Genomic DNA, 19780 nt, shown 5'->3' with positions numbered 1-19780 from the left:
ATTTGAGGGTCAGTGAAATAACAGAACAATAACCGATAAATAATAACAACAGCTCCAGATTTATTCCATAGATTAAATATTTTTAAATATTATATATTATTATATGTATAAATTAAAGGTTTACATTTAAGTAACTTTACATTAAAACTAGATTTAAAGTGTAATTTGGACTCGTTGCTGTTTAGTTCCACGTCTCCGTGATGTTTTCTGTCTCTTCTTTGACTAAAACCGTGGACAAATTATTAATAGAAGCTACTTTTGATGAATTAAAGTCTGTGTAATTTAAATTAATGCTGTTTGAACCTTGTGCTTTAGATGAATGAAAGAAAATCTATTGACAATAAATCTGTAGATTAAATACATTTATATAAATAACATGTATTTATTTTATATTGATTGAACTTTAGTTTTATCTCCAGTGTTGTTCTCTGTGTTTCTCTTTCGTTCTTTGTGTTCGTATCTAAATGAATCCTGGTTCCTTCGTATCTCATCCTGTTATTAATCTGCTCTTTCTCTGAAGAACATGTTTATTTGGTTTTTATCGTGCAGAGATTAGAGATTTAAAAGAGAACGGACGCATTAGTGGCTTCAGTTGTTGATTAGATTTAATTTATCTCCAAACATCTAAACCTCTCGTTTCCCTCGTTCCTTAAATAAACTGTTCAATCATTTCTCGCAGTAAAAGTTAAACCTATTATTTCTCTCACGTCGTTGTGTTGCTGATGTCTGTGAAACAGCGTCCGTCCAACCCCGTCCTCCTCTCCTTGCTTCCTTTCCTCTGCGCCTCCTCCTTCTCCTCCTCTCTCCTCCTCAGGTAACTCCTCTCCTGCTCCCCGACTCGTCTCCTCGTCTCCTCCAGACCCTGAGACGCTCGGATCCTCTCAGACCGACTGATCTCGGTCCCGTCCAAACACTGAGGACCAACACAAACCAGACTCTTATCCTGGAGTTTCATTCGTCTCCACAGTGGCAGGAACATAAGGACATCGGGACATCAGGACGTCAGGACGTCACAGAGTCTCTCTACCGGACTAAACTTTTATCTCAGATCATTAGATGATCATGTCGTGTCTTGTCTGTCTCTCAGTGTAACTTTAGGGTTTTTATCCGCTCATATTTTCACTCTTTCATGGACCCAGACATCATTTACTGTGTGGACATCTGGGGACAAACGCACAAAACAATCACTAATTCAGTTTTTATATTAACAGAGAGCAATAAGAATAATTAACAGAGCAGGTCACCGAGCGCGTTTAAACCCATTATTCATAAATAAACAGGTCCTTAAATACATTGATGCTATATCGATACTTTAAAACTGCACAAAATATGATTAATGGTGTAAATTCATAGAAAAAACTATATTAAATAGATTTAATAATATATTTAAAAAATAATATTATTAGTCAATATAAAACTAAATTATGAACCAAAGGGTTTTCCTGCCTTGGAACCTTTTAAACACACTATGAGCGTGTTTCTTTCTTTCTTATTAAAGGTAAAACTGTATAACTGTAATAAGGAGACGCACCATAAGCTAAGCTACGCTAACGTATGTGAATGTAAACAGTATCTACACATAATATACTGAACGAAATAATTAAACAAAAGTAAATAAATCCTGAATAAAAAATAATTCCTGGACCTTCACAATAAAAACTAGTTTTCTGGTGGTTCATGTTCATCTGTTGTTAACGTTTTGATGTTTAGTATTTGTTTGAGTTTCTTGCTTCAGTAATAGACATTCATCTCTCTATGTGATATAAAACATCCTGTTTTATCGTGTGTTTGTTTCTATAACCATCGTATTAAAATGTATAAAGTCTGGTCTAGAACCAGGAGCATCTTCATCCTGCAGAGCTGGAGCTGCCGTTACCTGGAGCTGAGGCAGAGCTGCCACCACGTAGCGTCGGTATCCGTCGTACTCGGTGCACGGGTTCCCCACCAGGAACAGTTCTCGGAGGCGGACGTTCTGCTTCAGGGACTCGACGCTGCTCAGACGACCCACGAAGTTCACCGTCAGATCCAGCTTCTGGAGGCTCTCGCAGCCTGAAGGCGGGAAACACAGGAGGACGAGGGTCACGGTGACGACCAACGTTTTGGTTTCGTTTATTACACTGAGTGGAGCTTTGATCTGCATCCACAGGGACTGAGAGACGGACTAAACGTGTTTGAACAACTTCCATCACCTCAGAAAGACTTTGACTCAAATCTAAAAACTTCCCAAACCCCCTAATCTCAACCAAGACCTGGTCTGGTTTCATTATATAATTCTAGTTCATGTATAAACTAGAATGGAGGAAGATGAAGCAGCAGAAAACATGTGAGGAGATTCAGTATTTCTTTCAGACTGGTCACATATAAACACAACAACATGTAAAACAGAGGTTAAATAACTGTGGGGACGTGTAAAGACGTATTAAACCTCCTGTATCCATCCATCCATCCATCTTTATACCATGTGAGTCTTCTCTCTACGTGCTGTGTGATGAATTATTCACACACATAAAATAATACATGAACAGTTTGTTGCTGCCTCAGTCAGAAAACTCGACTGTGAGCTGTGGTGAACATCTTCTACGCTGCAGCGGCGGAGTCGTGATCAAAGATCGGACTCATCATGCAGACACATTCAGGTCACTGCGTCCGCAACTACGCAAATTATTCCACAAACATGTAGCAGAGAGAAATAAAATCAGCGGCTCCCGTCACTCATCAGCCTCCACTTCCCTCAGGGCTTCGGTCAATTAGTCAGAACGAGAGGCAACGTCTCATCTTCTTCTTCCTCACTCACCTTCAAGGTTTTCAATGACTTCAACGTTGTTCAAGGCAAGATTCAGATACTCCAGCTTCTTCAGGCGTCCCAGATTCTCTGGACCAACAGAGACAAGTCAACAAACCATCAGCTGGATTCTCTCTGTCAGGCTTGTTTCTTTTGTTTCTTCACATGTAGGAAACACTGAACAGTTTTAATACGTCTGGATTTATCTCAGCGAAGAGTTCAGAGCCTCCTGCTGGATAATTAGTTCATGGTGATGATCTTGTTTCCAACAAGTTATTTCAGCCCAACTGATGCTTCTAAAGTCTTCAACAACCACTGACTTAAAATAGATCAAGATCCGTCAATATCCGCTTTTTAGCTAACAGTTTTAGCTGTTTATTTTATCCACCCGTTTTAGCTGTTGTTTTGGCTACTATTTTTAGCTAACTCTTTCAAGCTACCTGTTTTTTCAGCTAACGTTTTTTTAGCTGTTTAAGATGTTTAACGGTTTTTCTAGTTGTTTTTTTCAGCTGTTTTTTTTTTTTGCTAACCGTTTTTTAGCTAATCGTTTTTAGCTAACCCTTATTTTTAGATAATTGTTTTAGCTTCTTTTCAGCGAACCGTTTTTAGCTAGCCATTTTTCTGCTGTTTATTTTATCTAACCATTTTTAGCTAACAGTTTTAGCTGTTTATTTTATCCAACCGTTTTAGCTGTTGTTTGGCTACTATTTTTAGCCATTTTTTTTAGCCAACTCTTTCAAGCTACCTGTTTTTTCAGCTAACGTTTTTTAGCTGTGTAATTAGCTAACTGTTTTAGATGTTTAACAGTTTTTGTCGTTGTTTTTCTTTTTTTTTTTTTTTGCTAACCATTTTTTAGCTAATTATTTTTAGCTAACCCTTATTTTTAGATTATTGTTTTAGCTTTTTTTCAGCGAACCATTTTTAGCTAGCCATTTTAGTCATGTTTAGCCATTTTAGCTAACTTTTTCTCACTGTTTTAGGTACCTGTTTTTTCAGCTGACTGGTTTTACTAGTTTATTTAGCTAACTGGGGTTTTTTAGCTACTGTTTTTTTAGCTAACTGTTTTTTTTTTTTAGCTTTTAGCTGTTTATTTAGTTCACTGTTTTATAACTAATCATTTTTAGCCAATTGTTTTTCAGATACTAGCTGTTTTTATCTAACCATATTTTAGCTAACTGTTTTTTAGCTGACTGTTGCTAAAGTGCTATCATGTGGGGTTCATCAACACTGGTCCCAAAGAATGAGGTCAGCTGACTCCCTGAATGTACTGAATGACCAGGTTATTCCATCCATGGAGTTTCTCTTCCATGTTCCAAGACGACACCATCAGGATCGATGGGGCTCAAATAGTGAAAGAGTGGATCAGTTTCAGTACCGAGTCCAGACCTGAACCCCACTGAGAATCTTTGGGATGTGCTGGAGAAGACTTAGTGCAGTAGTAAGACTCTCGCATCATCAACACAAGATCTTGGTGGAAAATTAATTAGAAATACTGGATGGAAATAAATCAAAGCTAAAGTTGGTCCAACCACTGACCAGGCAGCTAACGTCTCGGTTTATATGCGTTCCCTGAGCTCACCTATCCTGGGGATGAGGTTGTTCTGCAGGTAGAGGATCCTCAGGTCTCGGCACCACCTGTCGATGTGTTCGATCCTCTCGATGTCCTGCTGGTGCAGAGAAACCTCCTCCAGGGAGAAGATCTCACACTCGTTGTGCTCGGCGCGACGGCGAATCATGTCCTCCGTGACTGGACAGAACCAACACACCAATAAAGGGGCAGGTTTGTTAAGATTACACCACAACAGAGCAGGTTCTTTTACCACAGCAGGTGTATATATATGTATATATATTACAATTGATTTTCTTTGCAGCTAATAATAAACGTAGCCTTGACCCGGATCTTTGATTCACAGATTTAAAAGCATCATCAGCAAATCAAAAACTTGTTTTAATGTGTTATATTCACCCCAACACTACTTATTGACATATTTCATACAGTTCAACTCTCTTAACTTTTATCAACACAAAAAATACACTTAGCATTCAAATTAAGGCTCTTTTTGGGAGTAGGGAGCATATCAGCAGCGCTGGAACCGGTGGTAGCATGTTAACATCCTCACTTTAATTACTGTAGAATTCACGATTTCACTTGTGTTGGACCAAAGAACAACAACAAATAAACTAGGAGAATATTAACATTTAGTAAAGTATCCTTCAAAAACATAATTCTAAAGAAAAATAACTGTAATCTGGGCTCTTTTCTGCCTGTGACGTAGAAAATATTCCATTTGAGAAAACGCATTGTTCTGTAAACATAATTAAAGTCTATTTTATTAGGGGTGAAAAAAGAAAAACATTCCTTCCATTGACTTTTGATAAAAATATTTGACTGAAACAAAACAAAGATGGCGGCGCATCGGCTTCCTGCATGATGGAAAACTTAACGGGAAACCGATTAAAAACGTAATTATTGATAAAAATAAATAAATAAATAAACATATTATTATAAAATTTAATAAGAAAAAAGATTAATCCCGTTAATGGTAGTTACAGATAGACGCGTTATTTCGTTTAAGGGGTTGTTATTTGTGTTTTAACTTACTGTGAACCATCTTCTTCTCCTCTGTTGTCAGCCGTTGCTACGGAAACCAACCTGCTGCTGCGTTGGAGGTGCTGTGGGAAATCCTACAACTACAAAACAAAAAGTATATAAAATCCACCTAGAGAGGCAAATAAATGAATAAATAATAAAAATAGGGCAACGTGGGGACTGCGTTATACGCTGGAACCAACGTTTTTCGCACTTGACAGATTTTAATTGGGCGATTTATGGGAAATGTGAACATGAATCTGATTCACAAACCAAAGGTAGCTTCTTGTCTCTGTTTCATTATTATTATTATTATTGTAACGGGAGAAAAAAAAGTGACTTCACAGATGCTTTGCATTAGGACAGACTTAGAGAGACTATTCGTAACTTGGCTACCAAACTAAGGAGAAACAGGAACATCTAATCTAACATTACTGGAGTGTTGTCGCATCTCGTCTTGTCAAATGTCATCGTCTCATCTCGTGTCATATCTTATTATAATTATCGTTATTTTATTATTTTGCTGAAATACACACATCAATAAACATTATGCACGCATGTAAGTAAACAACGGCAACCAGAATCTTATCTTGTCTCCTCGTGTCTTGTGTATGAAAGTAGTTTTTTCGTAATTGAAGCTAATATATCCGAGCCGTACCTAAAGGCATCACCACCGGGGCTACACCGCTGCTTCCATCCCCGCTCGGAGGCTCCGTTCTCGGGCTGGAGAAGGACGAGCTTCCCCCCCGAGAGAGACTTCTGTTATTTTTCTCCCGAACGCGTTTTTTTTTTCCCCCAATGTCGATTTAAGTCACCGCCGTTCACCAATCCACTCTCCGGCGGCTCGACATGACGACTTACAAGGCGTTTCACTCCCAGCTGACGTCCATCATGGAGGCTCTGGCCAAAGCGGCGGTGGCGGAGATCTGCGAGCTGGTGGGGGACAGCTACGCCGTCCTGCAGCTGGAGCTCAGCCGCAGCCACAAGGAGAACCAGGACCTGAGGAGGAAGCTGGAGCTCATCGAGTCCATCATCGCTCGGGGTCATCGCGGGGCGAACTCCGCCGATGTGCTGGACTACGGCGGCGGCCCGGCTCCGGTGGAGGTGCTGGAGGAGGGCGGCGGCGGCGGCGGCGGCGGCGGCCGGGTCGGCGGGGGACTAGTGGCTTTCACTACCGGTGAGTTTACGGGAGTAGCATTTTTAGCTTTTTGTGACTTTTAGTAAAACAGCAGCTGCGGATATTTCACCCTTTTTTCCCCGTGTTTTTAAATGAAAGACACGCGGATGATTGTTGCAGGATGTGCGCGAACGTTCTTCCGCATGTAAACAAAGCGATTTGAGCCAGACTCCATTGGGAAAATGTGATTAAAACGCCTCATTTCTACTGCGTAAAACATTCTGATTCCCTCTTTTCTAGTGTAAAATCCTTAAATTTCGCCTTTAAATTCGGCTTAGGAGGAAAAAGTTTAAACTGCACTCTGGGGCAACTTTGTTCAACTGGTGCCTCCCGTTACCTCGTAGCTAGTTTACACCGAGATGCAAATCCAGCAAAAAAATGATCAAACTCAACTTTTTTCTTTTATTTGTGTCTGCCGAATTTAATAATGGACTTTGAACAGTGGGGAAAATGAACCACAGAGAAATTTAACAAGGACCACGTGGCTTCTTGTGCAAGTCAGTTTTAAATTTTAAGTTTTCTGAACTGAATTTTTCCTATAAAAAAGTCATTCAGAGAAAGAGTCTATTCATTTTTTTGTATGCGAATGAAATACTTAACTTAAAATAAAACATATGAACATTTAATAATATTTATGACTTTATGTGATTGTAAAGTTTTTTTGAACTGAGCTTCACCCATTGACAAATTAAAGCTTCATGAGGAAATATTTTCCTTTTAATTGTACATGTGGAATTAAATACTTGACTCAAGAATGACTGACGGGGACATTAGTCAATAAAAACTAAAAACAATCCTCTTAATTGTTTATTCCATATTAAATACTTGACATAAAGGAGTCACAAACATGAAGAATGTGAACATTTAATGATAATTATAACGTTAGTGGAGGAAATTCATAGGCAAGAGGAAGCGATGAGATGCACTGAGGCAGCGTCGCTGAACAAGGACAGTGTAGAGAAACTTAATAATAATAGTTATGAGACTTTATATGAGGATACATGTTAAATTTTAAGTTTCTTGAACTGAACTTCACCCATTGAATAAACCGAACCTGCAGAGACAGCGACAGTCGTGATGAAGCAGCTTTTTAAACGTCGTGTTTGTCTCTCAGAGCTCCCGGATCGTGTCTTACCCTCCGGACCCTCCGGACCCTCCGGACCCTCCACCCTGCAGCTGACAGCCCCGAACCCGAGGAGGTGTGGACGGGTCCCGGTGCTGGAGGCGACCGCGGAGGCGACTCCTGCATCCACGGAGGTGAGAACCACCTCATCTCTAAACTCAAGACTTCCTCAGTGTTTTAGTTTGAAGGGTCGTTTCCTCCAGGAGACGTGAACCAGCTCCTCTTCCCTTTAGGATTCTCCTGCAGACGAGTCGGGTCTTTGTCCCGACCCGGACGTGGTTCTGATCAAGGAGGAGGCGGCGAAGGAGGAGGCGAACGATGACGGGGACGACGACGATGAGCAGACGTCGGACGAGCTGCTCCTGAACGAGGACGGTAAGAAAGAGAAAGAGAGAAAAGTAGGAAGTGCATCTCCACCCTGATGTGACTGGTCTGTTTGTGTGAAGGGACTGAGGCCGAGGACCAGGACGAGGGCCCGTCCGGGTCCAGGATCTCCGCCTCGGCGCCGTGGGACCAGAACTTCAGCGGGCTGTCGGAGCGTCTGGATCACGGAGAGTCTCCGGGTTCTCCGGGCCCAGGGGGGCGGTGGCGGAAAGCAGCTCCTCGGACGAGGTCTTCGTCCTGGAGTCGGACCCGTCCAGGAAGCCGTTCCTGCTGGGTTCTGGAGGAAGCCCGGCGTCGCTGAAGCAGGGTCCGATCGGCTCCTTCCCCTACGACGCCGAGCTGGACCTGAGCTCCTCCTGGACCGGCCAGGGCCTCCCCAGCATGGTCCCCGTCGCCCACCGGCCCTACCTGAACCCGGACCACCGGCCGACGACGACCACGGCTCTGGACAAGACGTCTGAGCTGAACCCGGCCGGGTTCCCGCTGGCGCTGGGCCTCGGCGGGTCCAGGCTGGACCCTCTGGACCTGAACCGGTTCTGCAGGGACCGGCGCTTCGTCTGCAGCTACTGCGGGAAGTGCTTCACGTCGTCCCGGAGCCTGGAGACGCACGTCCGCGTCCACACGGGGGAGAGACCGTACAGCTGCGCCCAGTGCGGGAAGCGCTTCACGCAGTCGGGTCACCTGAAGACGCACCAGAGCGTCCACACGGGCGAGAGACCCTTCGGATGCCAACACTGCGGGAAAAGATTCGCCGGGAAGCAGAACCTCAGGATCCACCAGCAGAAACATCACGTGGGCGAACAGACGCCAGCTCCTCTTTAACACGACCACCGGGACTTCGTTAGACCTGAAGACGAACTCTGCAGGAGCCAACCAGAACCAGAACCAGAACCTGATCCGGATCGGTTCGAGCCGTCGGAGAACAAGGGCCCGACCGATACGGATTCTGATATTAGTGCATTAAAAAAAACTCTGATAACTGATGTTTGAGTCGATTCAATTAAAAATAAAGATGGTTCCAAACACGTGTTACAAAGATATAAATCGAAGGGGAACATTTTACTATTTTTAAATGCTTTTATTATGAAGGACTATTGTAGAGAACATTTTAAACATAAAATAAATTTAAAATAAATTAAAAAAACATCATAAATATAAATCAATTTGACCAGAAACACCTTTTCCTCCTTAAAAAAACACAGTCTGCTGGAGTTAGTTTAGCCCTTTATGCTAATTAGCTCTTATCTAATGACGTAGCATGTAGCTGCCTGAGTGAGTGTGATGCCGTTAACCTTTATTGTGCTGTTACTGACTTGGTTAAAGTGATTAGCAAGGTAATATTTAAGCTAGTTATCCTAGCGTTATGCTAACTTTAGCCATTACTGACTCAGTTAAAGTCTTCAGCGAGGTAATATTTAAGCTAGTTACCCTAGCGTTATGCTAACTTTAGCCATTACTGACTCAGTTAAAGTCTTCAGCGAGGTAATATTTAAGCTAGTTACCCTAGCGTTATGCTAACTTTAGCCACTACTGACTCGGTGAAAGTGATTAGCAAGGTAATTTTTAAGCTAGACTAAGCGTAGCCTAACTTTAGCTCACTAACATGTCAGTCAAACGCGACAAAACGTGGGAAACTTCGCTCTGTGGGCCGTGACTGTGTAGCGCCCTCTAGTGGCTACGTAGCACAAGGACGTCATCTCTGATGAAAACCTGAATTTTATTTGTGAAAAATACACGTTAACTCCTCTAATTGGCTCTTATCGTCCGATATGTCGGTCGGGCCCTCGTAAGAATCGTGTGAAATTCTCTGGTTGGTGAATATCTGGAAATAAAAGTGTGAAATCTTTCACGAATCGTTTGGTTTGATGCGGATCAGCTGCTGCTTCATTTCCATCTCTTCATGTTTAGTTCATATCAACACAGTTGGGATTGTTGGTCAAAGTGTTGAGTTTTTTTATGAGAAAAGTTCAAGAAATAACATATAAGGTCAAAATTGTAATTCCTTTCCAAGAAAATGTCGCAAATGAGAAAACAATCGTGTTGTGGGACCTTAAATGATCAGTTTCCTTCAGTACAAAGATTAAAGTAGTGAGAGATTAGATGCATTATTCAGCATCTTTAAGGGTTAACGTGACCTTATCAGTTGTTTATCATGTTCGGCTGTTAATCACGTCCTCTAATCTCGTCTGTATCGACATTCACGACATCTGAGAGGAAGAATCACATGGAGGCGACTCTTTCTCTGTAGCTTCCAACACCAAGAACATGAGAGATTATTTAGATTAAAATCATCTACGTTACAATTGTAAAACAAGAGAAACAAATAATGATTAAAAACTTATTTTTTTTTTCTTATTTCTTTAGTTGTGCTTGTAGCATATTTATTCTCTAAGGTATTCACTGTGATCTGTTCAATGGTTATTATTATATTTAGCTTTTATTCTATCTACAAAACTTTATCCTACACATCTTTAGGTCAGTTTCAAAAAGTTATACTCAAATACTTACTTTAGTTTACTACAGATTTAAAATTATTTTTATATTTCATTAAGTTTCATTTATTTTCTCTGTAAATTTTTCGGGCTTAATTTAAAATTGTGAAGTATTTTTTAATCCAAGCTTTTGTTACATATTATTTTTTAGTTGTTCGTGTAGCATATTTTTTCCATACCGATACTTGGTTTTCTACCTCTTAATAATTTAATTCTTTAATCAGTTCATTATTCTTCAACATTATTTTATCTGCCAAATGTGCTATATTGTTCTTAGTTTAATAATTTTTTTAATTAAAATATTTCAAAACGTTTTCTACAGCTATTATTCTAATATTTTTTCTTTATAAGTTAATAAATAATAAATACATAAATTGCTTACACAATAATAATCATCACTATTATTATTATTACTATATGACTCCAAAATGAGACATATAACAAAAAACAAGCAAACATATTCTATACCAGAGTATTTACATTAATGAAAACAACAAAAACAACATTATAATGTCATGTAGCTAAACAGCTAAACGCGGCTAGTCGCATTTTCCATGTGGATCCCAGGTTGTTGATACTTTATTGACTTTTCTTTTAAAGTGCTTTAAATCAGTCATACCTGTTTTAATCCGTGCTGGCTCAGGTCCTGACGTTTGAAAAAGGAAGGATTGGAAAAGGAAAAGCAGAATAAAGCATTAGCCTCGCTACTAGCAGTTAGCCTAGCCTTGTTGCTAAACCAGCGTCCTGTCTGTCTCCCTCTGTCTTTGGACTGATGATTAACTGTGATGATCAGGTCCGAGCTCTTTCACGTCGAGCTTCTCCTCTCAAAAGGTTTTGTTTTAGGCGACTTCACTTTACTATTTAATTTCTCTTTCACCATTTTGCATCTGTCTGTTCGTCTCTAACTCCCGCGGCTCGGCCTGTCCAATCAGTCACACTTTATGACGTCAGCCCCATGGCGGGAGGGTGGTGGTATGCAAATTAGGCTGCATTCAGCTCTGGGCGCAGAAGACGTGCGACCCGGCTCGGTCCTAAGAGGAGTTACTGCGCAAGTGCAACACTTCCGCTCTACAGCGGAAATACGTCACCAATCAGACAACGTCGATGAACGAAATAACTTTACTCATCATTAACTATAAAATATTTATTTTGCACATCTAAAATAAATATATAAATATGCATGTATTTAGAAATATTTTATTTATTATTTTATTTTTATTTAAATTTTTTATGTCTTATTCAAGGTAATGTGGTGAGTGTTAAGTAGCGCCCTCTATTGGCCAGCCGTCACTGGCGTTACCAGCTTCTGCGCTCCAACACACTTAAAAATAAAAGCTTTACCTGTTGAGGCGGGGTCGGCTGCTCATCGACTCCTCCAGATGAAAAAAAGTAATCTCGTTACAGTAACCCGTTACTTTGTAACGCGTTACCCCCAACACTGAAACCAGGTGAAACTAGTCGCGTGCAAATACATTCATCATCTTGTGCAGCCTCTAGAGGCAGCTCGAGCACGAGATACATCCTGATATCTCCTTTTTTTAATTTATTTTTTTCCCCACCATGTCCCCTTAGGTGCTCCGTAATTAGCAACTTGATGTCAGGTGTTTAAAAGGTAATAATTATATTAAGTATATCTAAAAAATAAATACATCTAAATATAAAATAGATCATAAAGTCTCTATCTGAAACAAGGGGAATGGGTTAACGTTCCCTCAGCGATATTTTCATAGCCAACGGGAAATAATAATAATAATAATAACAATAATAATAATAATTAATAATATAATATAATATAATATAATATAATATAATATAATATAATATAATATAATATAATATAATATAATTAATTTATAAATTATTAAATAATAATAATTGTGCAGCAGACTCTTATTTTGAAGCGACCGTGTTGTTGCGGAAGTGAAGCGGAAACGAAGAACAACAACTTCCGGTCCTCTTTGTGTTTTCCAACGGCTCCGACTTCAGAGCGAGCTCCGCGGGGAACGTCGGGTTCGGATCCGGGTTCTGTGGGTTTTTTTTTTTCGCCGGGTCCGTGTTCGAGGTTGTCCGGGTCTCGTCGCCATGTCGGTCCTCAGTAGCCGGGCCCTCCAGGACCAGCTGTCCATCATCATGGCCGCTCTGACCAAGGCGGCCGTGGCGGAGATCTGCGAGCTGGTGGACGAGGGCTACGCGGTGCTGCAGATGGAGATCAGCCGCAGCCACAAGGAGAACCAGGACCTGAGGAAGAAGCTGCACCTCATCGAGTCCATCGTCGTCCGCGGGGAGAGGGCGGCGACGACGGCGGCGGCGTCGGTGGAGGAGGAGGAGGAGGAGGCGGCGGCGGCGGAGGAGGCGGCGGCGGCGATGACCGAGGAGGCTGCGCCTCAGCCGCCGGGAACGGTGGAGCCGCAGCGGGACGGGAGCGGGCAGGAAGCCGCTGGTGGAGCCGCGGAGGTGGAGGTAAACACACCTGGAGCTGCACCCGTGTGTCCTGCGCTGGGTGAATAAATTACATGTTTATCATTTATTAAATAGGAATAATAAGGAATAACTCAATATTATTAATTATATTTATTATAAATAATATTTATAATGTATTCCGTAGTAATAATACTAGTGTAAATAGTGTATATGTTTATAATTTATTAAATAATAACAATAATAATAACGAATAACTAAATATTATTAATTATATTTATTATAAATAATTTTTATAACGTATTCAGTAATAATAATAATAAATGAGTAAATAATTTAAATATTTAAGTAGTGTTAATAGTGTATAATTTATTAAATATTAATAATAATAACTGCAATGTATTCAGTAATAATAATAAATTAGTAAATAATTAAAATATTTAATAAGTGTAAATAGTGTATAATTTATTAAATAATAACAATAATAATAACTAATGCATTCAGTAATAATAATAATAAATGAGTAAATCATTTAAATATTTAATAAGTGTAAATAGTGCATATGTTTATAATTTATTAAATAATAACAATAATAATAACTGTAATGCATTCAGTAATAATAATAATAATTGTGTAAATAGTTTTAAAAACATCTGGAGCTTAATCAATCAGCCAATTAATTGATCATTTGTTTCCTTATACGTTAATTCATGATAAAAAATACTTAGCCTACATAAATTTATAGTAACATTAAATAATAAAATCAATGTATTCAACCGATTAATCGTTTAGTCTATAAAACTAGAAAAACAACTAGAATTCTACATTTATATGAACTAATAACCTGTGAGAAATAAATTTACAAACCTGCAAATTAACTCTGATTATAAACGTCGTTAATCTGTTCACTTTCACTGTAATTGACTAATAAAGTTATTTTTCAGTGTTTCTCTGTATTCGAGTCGACAATAAACAAACTGATGTAACTGGAAGTGAAAGAATAGACGATGTTTTTATTTTCTTCCCACTTTCTACCTAGAAAAACGTTGTAAAAGTGTTTTATTATTTAAAGAACGGGGTTTAAACACCAGGTTTGTGGACTGAATGAGCCTTTAACAGGGTCAGCGTCGTCTGTTTAATCTCTACATCAGGACGTAATAATGTGCTCGGGCTCCGAGATAAACAGTGGATGTTTATTGTCTCACAGTCGTGTTAATTATCTTCTTATTGTGAGAAACCAAAAGGCGTCTGCAGAGATAAGGGACGTGGAGATAACGGGATGATGAAAAGAAACGGGGAAGAAGGTGAACTCTCTGGTCTCTTTAATTAATATTTATAATCCGGTTCCACACGTTCTGCATTTTTAATTATTCTCCCATAGAAACGTAAATGAAGTCGTGGACCAGGACGTGGTTCATAGTCACGTTCCTGCAGAACAAGACTAGTTTCATTTAATTAAACCAACTTTAAAAATATCAATCATTTAAAAACGTATTTGATCGTCAGCCTGTTGGTTTATTTATTTACATGATCAGTTTCTAAAGAGGAAACAACATAAAACATTGAAGATTCTCCTCATTAATAATTAATCTGACTTTTATCCAACTACACAATTTATATTTAAACTGTTAATTGATGGAAAATCATGAAACGGACAAAAAGTGATGAAACAAAACTCAAATGTATGAACTTTGGTTTAATAAAACAGGAAAGAAATAAAGTTGATGAGTGTAAACTGTCCCTGTTTGGAGCCTTTTGGTTCTTGTTTCTGTTCCACGTTAAAAACTGTTCGTCCTCTTTGGTTTCGTTCTTTACTCACATGTGACTTTCCAGTTATTTTCATTTTAACAAACTGTGTTAACACATTGGACCTAAAAACAAACTAAAAGTTAGAAAACATGTTACGTTTCATTGTCGTACTCGTTGTGTTTTCATGACACGTCTACGAACATTTCATTTTGGTTTGTTTTGTTCGTACGACTTCTATAAATTATACAAAACGTGACACTCAGTGTTGGGTGACAGTTGTTTTATTATTATTATTTATTTCTTGTTTTGTTTTTAATCAATGAATGAAATAAATAATAAACCACTTTTATGAGTTAGAACAAAAATCCAAAGCAGCAACATCAAAGTTATTTATAACCATCAGTCAGTAATAATCTAAATGTCCCAAACATGTCCCGTCTCTGAACCGTCTCCTGTCTCCATAGCAACTGTTGACACATCATCTCCTGATTGGTCCATTTATCCTTTTTGTAATAAATGAAATAAAATAAAATAAAATAAATGACTGACCTGGTGTTTGTGTCGTCTCCAGTTTCCAGACGTGGTTCTGATCAAAGACGAAGACTCGGACAACGAGGAACGTGAGTGGAGACGACTTCTGATTATTACTCTGGACCAGATAAACCAGGGACCAGGACCCTGGTTTATCTGGACCCTGGTCTCTGTGGACCCTGGTCAGTAAAGACCCTGGTCTGTAAGGACCCTGGTCTCTGTGGACCCTGGTCTATAAGGACCCTGGTCTCTATGGACCCCGGTCTGTAAGGACCCTGGTCTCTATGGACCCTGGTCTCTGTGGACCCCGGTCTGTAAGGACCCCGGTCTGTAAGGACCCTGGTCTATAAGGACCCCGGTCTATAAGGACCCCGGTCTCTGTGGACCCTGGTCTATAAGGACCCTGGTCTATAAGGACCCCGGTCTCTGTGGACTCTATGGTTCTACTGTGGACCCTGGTCTCTATGGACCCTGGTCTATAAGGACCCTGGTCTCTGTGGACCCTGGTCTCTGTGGACCCTGGTCTATAAGGACCCTGGTCTATAAGGACCCTGGTCTCTGTGGACCCTGGTCTCTGTGGACCCTGGTCTATAAGGACCCTGGTCTCTGTGGACCCTGGTCTCTGTGGACCCCGATCTGTAAGGACCCTGGTCTCTGTGGACCCTGGTCTCTGTGGACCCTGGTCTATAAGGACCCTGGTCTCTGTGGACCCTGGTCTCTATGGACCCTGGTCTCTGTGGACCCCGATCTGTAAGGACCCTGGTCTATAAGGACCCCGGTCTCTGTGGACCCTGGTCTATAAGGACCCTGGTCTATAAGGACCCCGGTCTCTGTGGACTCTATGGTTCTACTGTGGACCCTGGTCTCTATGGACCCTGGTCTATAAGGACCCTGGTCTCTGTGGACCCTGGTCTCTGTGGACCCTGGTCTATAAGGACCCTGGTCTCTGTGGACCCTGGTCTCTGTGGACCCTGGTCTCTATGGACCCTGGTCTCTGTGGACCCCGATCTGTAAGGACCCTGGTCTGTAAGGACCCTGGTCTGTCAGGACCCTGGTCTCTGTGGACCCTGGTCTCTGTGGACCCTGGTCTCTGTGGACCCTGGTCTCTGTGGACCCTGGTCAGTAAAGACCCTGGTCTGTAAGGACCCTGGTCTCTGTGGACTCTATGGTTCTACTGTGGCCCCATATTCCACCCAGAGGAATGTTAGAGGGTTCATTTCTAAGGGAAAACACGTCTTTATCGTCTTCAGCATCTTTAGCTCCTTTAGCGTCTTTAGCTTGTTTAGCTTATTTAACCTCTTTGGCGTCTTTAGCCTCTTTATCATCTTTAGCGTCTTTTGCTCCTTATGCATCTTTAGCATCTTTAGCGTCTTTTGCTCCTTATGCATCTTTAGCTTCTTTAGCGTCTTTAACTTGTTTAGTTCCTTTAGCATCTTTAGCTTCTTTAGCATCTTTAAGTTGTTTAGTTCCTTTAGCATCTATAGCTTCTTTAGTGTCTTTATCGTCTTAAGCATCTTGAGTTCCTTTAGCTTCTTTAGCATCTTTAGCTCCTTAAGCATCTTTAGTGTCTTTAACGTCTTTGTTAGCTCCTTTAGCGTCTTTAGCTTGTTTAGTTCCTTTAGCATCTTTAGCTCCTTTAGCCTCTTTAACATCTTTAGCCTCTTTAGCATCTTTAGCTTTATCTTTGTGCGTTTCCTTCCAGCTGCTAAGACTCCGTCTGACGGAGCTTCAGTCCAGGACGGGGTCCGGTCTCGGCGGATGAAGAGACGTTGGCCGGGAAATGAAGACCCAGAGAAGTCGTCCCCGTCCGAGCAGCTCGTCCAGAAAACGTCCACGAAGAAGACGGCGTCCCTCTACAGCCTGGACTCGCCCGGCAGCGAGCCGGGCCGGCCCGTCCAGATCCGGGACGAGGCGGAGGCCGGAGACTCGGTCTGCTCCTACTCGTCCCAGGTGGACCCGGACGTCCAGCTGGTCCAGGAGTGTCCTCTGGTCCCCCCGGGCTCCGCCAGGTCCATGTTCTTCAGCGGCGGCGCCCTGATCGAGTCCCCGTCCACCAGGGCGGAGCTGGACCTGGGCCTGGACCCGTCCTGGTCCACGCAGACCAAAGCCCAGACGTCCTTCGCTCAGTTCCACCAGAGCGAGAACGCGGAGGCGTTCGGGCTGAAGCTCGTCAGCGTCTCGGGTTCGGCGCCCGCGGACTGCGGGGACGCGTCCGAGGGCGGCGGCGCCGCCGCCTTCGACTTCGAGGACGGCGACGTGGTCATGAACTTGGCCCTGTACCGGGAGCAGTCCGGGGGCCGGGGCGGCGCCGGCGCCGGGGGCGGGTTCCCCCGGGGGAAGCGCTTCATCTGCTCCGTCTGCAACCGGACGTACGCCACCACCCAGAACCTGGAGGTGCACATGCGCATCCACACGGGCGAGAGGCCCTTCAGCTGCAGCCAGTGCGGGAAGAAGTTCACGCAGTCGGCGCATCTCAAGTCGCACATGAGCATCCACACGGGAGAGAGACCGTACTCCTGCGCCGTCTGCGCCCGCAGCTTCATCGTCAAATACAGCCTCAAGCTGCACATGAAGAAGTGTCACCCCAACGTCCTGTGAGCAGCTTCCTGTTACCGTCGGGTCCATCACTGAGCGCTAAAAAACAGATACGGGCTGAAAAAAAAACAACATTCTGTCTCATACTGACCAGTTAGAGTCAAATAAACTACAGATTTAAGTAGGAAGTTGTGGAGGAAACTACAATTTTCATCTTGGAGATAAAAAAAAAACTGTTATCAAGATGAAATGTGAAAGAGACAATTACGGTTTCGTTTATTTCCACATGTTTAAACTGTGTCTGTGACCAGATACCGTAATAACTGTAGTCTGCGTGCAAATTCTTTTTTTTTCTTCCCCTCATTCATTAAAAACGCTAAAATTTGGGGACATTTTTTTTGGACTGTCCCCATAAATCTGTGACATCTGGTTTCCCTAATTTTACCGGAGGATGTGGCTGCTGCTCGTGACTCGTGGTGGAATAAATCTGTCGTGTTTCTATCTTTAGCCGCGTTTCAGCCACAGACGAAGTGGTAAATTCCCGTCGTGGGGGGTTTGTGTTTTTGGCCGTGAATCGTGTAATAAGATAAGTTATTACCCGGCTCTGTTCCTCATTAGTGAAGCTCTTAAAAGTTTTACATTTTGAATGAGTAGAAATAAATAAACATATAAACACAATATTAGGGATAATTACTACAAACAGTTAAAAAGCTCCTAGAGGTTTTCTCCTCCTGAAAAACCTCTAATGCAGCAGGTTTTAAATCAGCTTATTCAGCCTCAACAGAGTTAGAAAAGGTTTAAATGTTAAAAGGACGAAGCGTCTTTAAAAGGACTTTGTCCCTTTCTGTAAACGGCTCCAGTGCATTTATTTACTAAACCCCAGGACCAGTTCTTGGTCGTCTAAGTCTTTGGCTGGATACCTACATACACTTTAAATAAAAAACAAACCCCTCACATCTATTCCTGATTCACCTTCATAGCATTTCTAATATATATATATATATTTTTGTTATCTATGACATTTTGTATGAAAAACTGTATCATGTTGGGGCCAATGTCCACATTCAATCACAAAACGTGAAATAAATATGTTAATCACATATTTAAAAACATCAAACAAAGATAATAGGAGGGTTAAAAAAGGAAAACGTTTAACATTTTGTCTAATATTTATTTTTCTTACCTGTTTTTTTTTTCTTTTTATTCTTGATGTCCGACGTCTCAGATGTGAAGTTTTTCTGTTCATTTTAAACTAAAAGGTTTTTGTCAGACTTTACTGTTTTCAAAGTAAAAATAAAGCTAATCTCCTTCTGTCAGTGAAGGTTTCCAGTCGTACAGTTCACACTAATCAGATCCTACAGAAAAGCACCTGGACTTAAAGAAACTACGAGGCCGGTGCATTTCTGGAAGATTTGTCTCGTTCTCCGCTGTTAAAGTTCACGTCATAGACGAGTTCAGTGTATCAAAGGTTTTATCATGTGTCAGTTTTTGTAAATAAATTGACCAATAAAATTATTTTGTGTTCGTTTTGTCCTTTGTGGAATTAAATGTGTGTTTGTTGAAGGTGTGAAAGCGCTTTCTTTAAATAAACTGTAAATATTAATCATGACAACTGAACACTGGTAGAAAATGACTGAGATATTGTTCTTAAAGAAATGACAAATATGTAAAACAACCACGATATTGTTGGTAAAAATGCACAAAATGATAAAAATTACTACAAAGAATCTACAACAAAAGACTTAAAATGACTGAAAATCATTTGCAACAATGAAACTTACATTAAAGATGTTTTATTTAAGAAAATATGAATTTAAATAAATTTGAATCCAAACTGCTAGAGATCAGCTCTTATATTTTTTTCATTAATTAGTATTTCCCCTGTGCCAGCATTTCACTCAGGTCAACATTTATCAAAAGGAATAACAACACAACAACACAATAGTAAAATGATTATAAAGAAGATACAAAATGTATTGTTGCAGGATTTAAAGTGTGT

The 19780-nt window shown here is 41.0% G+C and overlaps 2 protein-coding genes and 1 pseudogene across 2 annotated transcripts in view; 2 read left to right on the top strand and 1 right to left on the bottom strand.

Annotated features, from left to right (window-relative positions):
* dnaaf11 (dynein axonemal assembly factor 11) overlaps positions 1-6162 on the bottom strand; it is a 32295-nt gene extending 26133 nt beyond the window's left edge. Inside the window, exons 1-6 of the mRNA XM_047589947.1 lie at positions 6031-6162; positions 5385-5473; positions 4362-4529; positions 2795-2872; positions 1877-2049; positions 708-913 (exon numbers count right to left, since the gene is read on the bottom strand). Of these exons, the coding sequence (XP_047445903.1) occupies positions 708-913; positions 1877-2049; positions 2795-2872; positions 4362-4529; positions 5385-5394 (635 nt within the window). The 5' untranslated portion in view covers positions 5395-5473; positions 6031-6162. The remainder of the gene's footprint in view (positions 1-707; positions 914-1876; positions 2050-2794; positions 2873-4361; positions 4530-5384; positions 5474-6030) is intronic.
* On the top strand, positions 6046-9905 carry LOC125011061 (annotated as a pseudogene).
* Positions 9906-12405: 2500 nt separating this feature from the next.
* LOC125010983 (protein sister of odd and bowel-like) lies at positions 12406-19305 on the top strand. The gene is made up of 3 exons (XM_047589961.1): positions 12406-13008; positions 15287-15335; positions 16949-19305. Exons 1-3 carry the CDS (start codon positions 12631-12633, stop codon positions 17842-17844), a joined length of 1323 nt encoding a protein of 440 aa, XP_047445917.1. The 5' UTR covers positions 12406-12630; the 3' UTR covers positions 17845-19305.
* The last annotated feature ends 475 nt before the right edge of the window (positions 19306-19780 follow it).

This window comes from Mugil cephalus, chromosome 7, assembly GCF_022458985.1.
Source record: "Mugil cephalus isolate CIBA_MC_2020 chromosome 7, CIBA_Mcephalus_1.1, whole genome shotgun sequence".
Taxonomy (NCBI): Eukaryota; Metazoa; Chordata; class Actinopteri; order Mugiliformes; family Mugilidae; genus Mugil; species Mugil cephalus.
Note: the sequence above shows the minus strand (reverse complement) of the source record. Positions and strands in the feature narration are given on the sequence as shown.